A 7,217-nucleotide genomic window follows, 5' to 3' on the forward strand; every position below is an offset into this window, starting at 1 on the left:
ATTTCATATTATATTCCTTTTATTCTCATATTAAGACAGTTAACAGCTTGGATGTATTAGTATATAAAGGTAGTTTATATGAATAGTCTGACTATTGTGAAATAAAGCACATATCTGAAGTTTCAGACATTCAAAAACTCATTTTACAACTGGTTTTAGATTAGTGCATTAGTCTGCAACTCAAGACAGTCTAGTTTGTGCATAACTTGGTTGTGCATCAAATCATTATTAAAAAAGCTTGTTTTTGAAAATAATTTTATTTCTAAACAATGACTCGCAGTGACAGTGTACTTCTGACAAGACAAAAGTTTATTTCTTCATCTCAAAAGAATGAAATTTTTCTTCTAAAGTGAAGCATAGTTGACTGTCAAATGGATAGAAAGATCATATCAGTCAATAAGTAGTGTTGCTGAGGAATGAATGTTTATGCTAATATTTTTTGATAAATTTAATTTGTGTTAGACATTTACACGACTAACTAATACTTGTTTTTTATGGAAATTTTTTTTAATTAAGCATTCATTACTTCTTTGTTAAATTACATATTAAAGCACCATTTATTTCACAAGCAATAACAAGATTAGTTAACCAGATACATGAATGTTACACATGTATGTTTGTTGGCATTGTTTACTGGCTAATCATATTGAAATCTTTGGTACTGACAAGCAAGTAAAATAAAAGATTTTTTTTTCTCACCTGAAAGAACCATAGTGTCCCCACACCCTCAATGTTTTTGAGAAGTAAAATGTATCAAAATTCATTGGTTTATCCTGGTATTGTTTATTTTAATTTTGTTTATTGCCCAGGGTAGGAGTAGTATTAAAAAGTATTTATAAAAAAAACTTTTATTCTGGTATTCAAGTAAGCTACAGTTAAAAAATATATAATATGGTTATTCTGTATCTGACTTATATAATGTTACATTAGGTGTTTCTGAAGATGTGGACAAGTTTACACGACGACTTGTAAAAGTTACAAAACAGCACAATGATGACTGTAAGGAATTACTTCGTCTCATGGGTGTCCCTTATGTGGAGGTAAAGTTCAAAAATTGTGCTCAGAAGCAGAACACTTTGGCTTACTTCAAATTAGTGTAATAGTTGTTTTTTAATACATTTATAAAGAATCAACATTAATTGGAAAGTATAAAGCCTCTTGATTTAAACATTAAACAAAACTGGTATGTTCAGAATTATTGTAGTGTACAGATTATGAATAACTATTGCAACATTAATACCAATGTTTTTATACAACTTTTGTCCTTATTATTCATAGCAACTGTTTAATTATCAGTTTCAGCATTTAAATTCTTACCATTTTCTAAAATACTGGGTTAGTTTTTATGGCAAACTATTTTATTTAAACAGAATTAAACACCTTTCTGAATAACTTTGTCAATAGGCCCCTTGTGAAGCTGAAGCACAATGTGCAGCTCTAGTAAAAACTGGCAAGGTTTATGCCACAGCAACAGAAGATATGGATGGGTTGACATTTGGAACTAACATTCTTTTGAGACATATGACGTTTAGTGAAGCCAGGTACAGTCTCCACCATTTGGTTTTGTACTTAATTATAGTTTACAGGCAGTAAGATTGCTAGATGTGTAGCACCAGAGATAACATTTTGAAAAAAGAGAGCCTTCAGTGTTCTCCATGGTTATAGAAAAACTAACACAACAGTTTCAGGACAGCAATGTGCCATAAAATGACCTCCCAAGCCATTGTCGAACGCCTTCATATGCAAAGTGAAGGCTGTCATTATAAAGAAAAGGCTGTTGTGATGAAGCTGGACTTATCTTTTGGTACTGTTAAAAAGATAATAAACAACATAAGAGACAAAACATTTACAAGTGTCTAGTCACATCTTAAAACCACTAGTGTGTTTCTGAGAAAGATATTTATAGAAACTGAAATCATGATAAACTCATTTGACCATTTATTTGTTATGTCTCCTACTGCTGAACCAGTGTTTTCTTTTTGTGTACCTTTTTGTTTGCTTAAACATGATCTTAGATACTATTGTCTATGTACAGTGGAAATTATCTTGAAAATTTGTCAAGGTGTGTGGTCCTGGGGTTGACTTCATCATCCTTTGCAGAATCTTCCTGCAATGGAAATTGGTGTGTCATAATGATGGCCATCAGGTTGAGCAAAATTGACAATGGAGGAAGTTTTCCAAGGAGAGTATGAGCTTTATAGTGGGGTTTTTTTGTAAAGTGTGATTAACTTTCAGATTTTCCTTAGAAATCAAAACACATTTCTAATAGACACACTTAACTTTTCTTTGTTTCATAAGGTCATGAGTCATCTATCTCTAAAACTGTTTTTAGTGGTAGTTTTACTTATATTTCGGGTTTTAGAATTAAAATAACCCTGAACTACAATATAGTCATTTTTACTGTTTGTTTAACTTCTTTTTTCTATAGCATAAATTTATTTTGTTTTGATAGCTTTTTAATTACCATATTAATAATATGTATGCTTGACAGACTAAATTGGCACTAATGACATACTGAAATGTGGAAATAATATCTAAAGCGTATTGGGTGAAAAAAGTAGAAACTTACCAGTCACTATCTTTTTTTTTGTAATGTCAAGATGAATATCCTAGAAAAGTTGTGAACACTTTTTTTTCTTAAACAGCTTGATTGAGCTCATAATGTGTCTTTAAAAAATATTTACAACTTGAGCTGAAGGTAACAGATTCATATTACAACCTTCTACTTTCAGATTTGGTGTGATAATAAATCAGAAAAGTTTAGAATATGCTCACAGTACTTACTTTTTTATTCTCATATGCTTATATTGTAAATTTAAAAAAAGATTTCTTGAAACACTGTGTTTACAACCTTGTGTCTAGTTACATGTTTTGATTTTTTAACGGATATTCTAGTAAGTTAAATGTTTTAGCTCTAAAAAAGTTCTGTTTTTTCAATTATTATTATTTTTTCATTCTTATTTCAGAAAAATGCCAATTAAAGAGTTTCATTTGCAGAAGGTTTTAAATGAACTTGACCTCAACATGGATGAGGTAAGAAGTTCTTTGATCTATTAAATATGAAGCCAATAAAAATGTTTGTGAGTTCTTTCATGAGGAAATCAGAAAAAGCATGACTTTGACTGATTTTTTTGTATGCCAGTAAAAGTGAGCATTTGTCTTTTTGTTAATATACCTGTCAAAGCATGTGTTAGAAAGCTAAAGATAATTTGAATAATTGTATTTAAAGTTTTTCTCTTGGCATTATGTATATGCTAGTTGTACAAACATATTTTAAATTTTCAGTTCATTGATCTATGTATTCTTTTGGGCTGTGATTATTGTGAGAGTATCCGTGGCATTGGACCAAAACGTGCTATTGAACTCATCAGACAACACAGGAGCATTGAAGAAATTATTAAGCATCTTGATGGAAAGGTAGTAGAAAATTCAATAACAATTATATTGGTAGTAATAAAATTTTTATTACTAGTTTTAATTATTCTAATGAGGTTAAGACTGCCTGATTGGATTCCTAACTTTTAAGTTGTTTTGACACCTTCACTGTTGTATGAATTACATTAAATAGATTACTAGTTAGTTATTACTCCAGGTTAATTTGCTCTGTAAAAATGGCTAGAGTGACAAAAGAAACATTTTAAATTTCTTTGTGACATAGTAGTTTTGGCAAATTGAAATGTAGGATTGAATTTCTTAAATCAAACTTTGTGTTTCTGATATGATATCTTACCTCCACAGTCTTATTTAGTAGATGTATTTCTGTTCGCAGTTTGATTCACTTATCCACAAGTTTTTACTTTCTTAACTTTTGGACTTTAATTCCATTGTTATTTACCTTTTTCATTCTGTTTTGTGGAGAGTTACAAATTATTTTATCTTCTCACCTCTTTCAATTTTGTGAGTTTTGGACTCACAGTTTCAGGTGGTCATGACTACAACTATTGCAGTGCAATTACTGACCAAGTCAAATGGGTCAGAAAATGACAGCTCTGGTCCCTCGGGAGTTGACCAATTTCATCGAAACAAACTGATGATTATGTTGTCATGTTTTCAGTGATTGGGATGTTTTGGATTTGGACAGCCTTTTTCCCCCTCCTGAATATGCCTCTCAGTCACTTGTCATTTCAGATGACTTGCCCAAACCCTTTTTCCCCTGAATTGGATTTGATTATTTAGGTATGTTATGTTCTGTCCTTATCTCCCATTTCCTATGTTTCACCCCAGCCCTTTTCAGGGACTAGCCTTGGGTCATTATTTTAGTGTTTCACAATTCCCTGGATATTGGGGTTCATGTGAATTGTTTTGGGGAGCATTTGCATTCGGAGGTAGGTATGCCTCGACTCCCACATACTGTGGACGGTCATGCTTTTTATTATCATCATTCCTACTTCCCTTATTTGGACTCAAAGTGTTTGGTCTTGCCTCTCTCTTAGTGGGGTTTTGGACCCCAATAATTTGGTTACCTTTTCCCTTACTCTGACCACCCTTCTTAGGTCAGGGCTGGTGGAAGCCAAACTCCTTGAATTTGCCCATGTTTGGAGGCTTTTGATAGTCGATCCTTGAATTTGAAAGTTGTTTCAGTAAGTCTGGTCCTTTACTTCCATTCTTCTCCCCATTGTCTCATAATCTTTATTCCTTTCCTCCTCCTTGGGATCCCATTTTTTGCCCATTTGTTTCATTCCAGGGCCTTCTTTTCATTGTTCTATGGAGCAGTTTTTCCTCCCACTCACTTAATTTTTTGGTTCATCTTGAGATTTTTTCAACTCCCTCTTCCATCTGGCCCTACCTGCTACACTTCAGCTGCAAGCTATGGAATGTCTCGTATGCAGGATCTCATCCTGTCTTTCTCCAACTGCATGAGAGGTTGTCTCTCTTTTAGGGACATGGGCTTCTCTCGTAGTCCTCATTCCTCTTGTTGCACACATGTGTCATCATCAGTGGGTTTTGATAGACCAATGGAGCCTTGTTTGGGATCCCTTAGATGCACCTCTTCCTCTTCTTCCTCAGGCTAACTTTGGCTGGTGGTTAGATTGGAATAATACTACCATGGGTGTTCCTCGACTGAAATGTCACCTTTTACGGATGCTTTTTTTTATAGTTGAAGTGTGTATCTTGACACTCAGGAGGTTTCGGGGTGAATTTCTCTTTCGGAATCCTCACTCCATATCTATCTCTTGGAACTTCTTGCTGTTTGTTAGGCTTTCCTTCACTTCCTGTGGGCTCTTAGGGGCTGGTTAATGGTGGTTCACTCCAACTTTTATATGGCAGTCTTGTACATCAAGGGTCACTTGGTTGATAGACCTCTGTTTTCAAACATTGGATCTTCTATGTTGGGCCCACTGCTGTTCCATCACTTTATTGGCATGTTATAATCTGGGTGCTCTGAATCTGGTTGCAAATTGGTTATCCATCCTCGCGTGATTCTTTCTTCAAGAGTGGTCTTTAGATCTACCTGTTTTTTGTGTCCCAGATTTGGATGCTTTTGCCCCTCTTCTCAATACACCACTTCATCGATTTTGGTCTCCTGTCCCTCATCCTCTGGTGGGAGCAGTCAATGCTCTCAGTCAGAATTGATTAGGTTGGTACTTCTATGCATATCCCCCTGTTCGTCTCCTCCCACGTGTATGTACTTATCATACTTCAGACCACTCTGTGTAGTGTTTTGTTGGTTATGTTTTGGCTGGCTCATATGTAGTTTCCATTGCTGCACCAGTTTTTGATATCACCTATCTTTCTCCCTGTTCTTTTTCCTCCATGGTGGGTTACCTATGTATGTGGTATACATACTGCTTTTGGTCTGTCCTAAGAGGTCTGTCTTTTCCATCCTACGGTTCCTCATATAACATTCTTATTGCCTTGGCTTTTTGAAGGGGACCTTTTGGTTTCTTCTGTTGTGAACTATAGGGCAGTGTTATTTGCCACTTATCGGTTTACTGACTTTGATGTTTTTCAGTTGCCAATCTTATCCATGTTGTTTCATTCCTTCCATTTTCCCCCATCCTCCCCATTCTGCTTCCCTTCATGATTAGCACCTCTATGTGATACTCATGCTTTTCCCAATCCTCCATTGGACATTTTGTGTTCATTTTCTTTAAATCACCCTCCTTGAAGTTTCTGTTCCTGCTGTTGTTGTCATTCTGATGTGTTCGCCTTGTTTTATTTTCTTTGTTCCTATGTTGTCCTCTTTCCTGATCCTTCCTTTATGCCCAAGACTTCAGCTGCTCAAGAGGATACTTCTCCCTTCCTTTTCCCACCTTTATGAATGTTTTGATCCCACCCATCTCCTTTGCCTAGTAAGAGCTCTCCAATGGTATATGAAACATGTTGCTCCCTTCCACCTGTTTCTTCCATGAAAACCTTACCTCTCACGTGACCTTTTCCTAATACTCTTCCGGGTTGAATTTGCCTGATGTTTTTCTTCCCTTTCTCTTGATGACTGTCACCTTTTTTCATGTTTTCTTCCCATCAGATCCATCACCTTACCATGTCCCTGGCTGCACATTTCCATCAAATTTTGGGGGACATCATCAGTGATGTAACTGTTCATCTGTGGGTGGTAAGCACTCCATTCTTTTCTTTGCAGGGGCCTTTATCGCATATTTGGAACCCACTCTGTGGCTAGTGTTACCTGACCAGGTATACTTAATCTTAAATCTGCACTGTATGACATGTGATCATAGACCATGCTTGATGACTGTGATGATGAGGGTCTTCCCACTGCATACCTGATGTACAGTTCCAGAAGCCACCAGGTGTTGGTTGATCGACTCCCTCAATGTGTCATCTATGAATCAAAATACAATACCATAACATGTTATAAGGTCGCGTTACACATACTGTTGAGATGGGGTGGTCTGTTGCTCCATAAGTATGTTCATCCTGGACCGTATACTCACAGACTAACATGAGTAAACCAGACAGGGATTACTGCTCATCTTTGATGATCCATGGCATTGAGGTTCTTCGTACCGTAGACTCGTTGTACAATTGCTAGTCGACAAGATCGCTCTGCTTTTCAAAATAGGGTATTGCAGTGACCCATTGCACTGTCTTCAGTGCTGTGGTTCTCCGGACTCTCCAATGCAATTTTTCCTACTTCTTCTAGTGGAGTATTGGAGTCCTTGCCACTTAACAGTTTGTAGCCACTAGGGTGGTGGACCATGGAGGTCTGTGCTCCTGAGTGTGCAAAATACCACTCAGTTTAGAGTAGGGTGGTG

General features: G+C 36.1%; 1 protein-coding gene across 2 annotated transcripts in view; it reads left to right on the plus strand.

The window, feature by feature from the left end:
* LOC106458979 (flap endonuclease 1-like) overlaps nucleotides 1-7,217 on the plus strand; it is a 20,840-nt gene that overhangs the window by 10,106 nt on the left and 3,517 nt on the right. For both annotated transcript variants that reach the window (XM_013918545.2, XM_022385343.1), the window contains exons 6-9: nucleotides 931-1,040; nucleotides 1,405-1,541; nucleotides 2,967-3,033; nucleotides 3,286-3,417. In XM_013918545.2, the coding sequence (XP_013773999.1) occupies nucleotides 931-1,040; nucleotides 1,405-1,541; nucleotides 2,967-3,033; nucleotides 3,286-3,417 (446 nt within the window). The remainder of the gene's footprint in view (nucleotides 1-930; nucleotides 1,041-1,404; nucleotides 1,542-2,966; nucleotides 3,034-3,285; nucleotides 3,418-7,217) is intronic.

The sequence above is a fragment of the Limulus polyphemus genome, unplaced genomic scaffold (assembly GCF_000517525.1).
Source record: "Limulus polyphemus unplaced genomic scaffold, Limulus_polyphemus-2.1.2 Scaffold540, whole genome shotgun sequence".
In the NCBI taxonomy this organism is placed as follows: domain Eukaryota; kingdom Metazoa; phylum Arthropoda; class Merostomata; order Xiphosura; family Limulidae; genus Limulus; species Limulus polyphemus.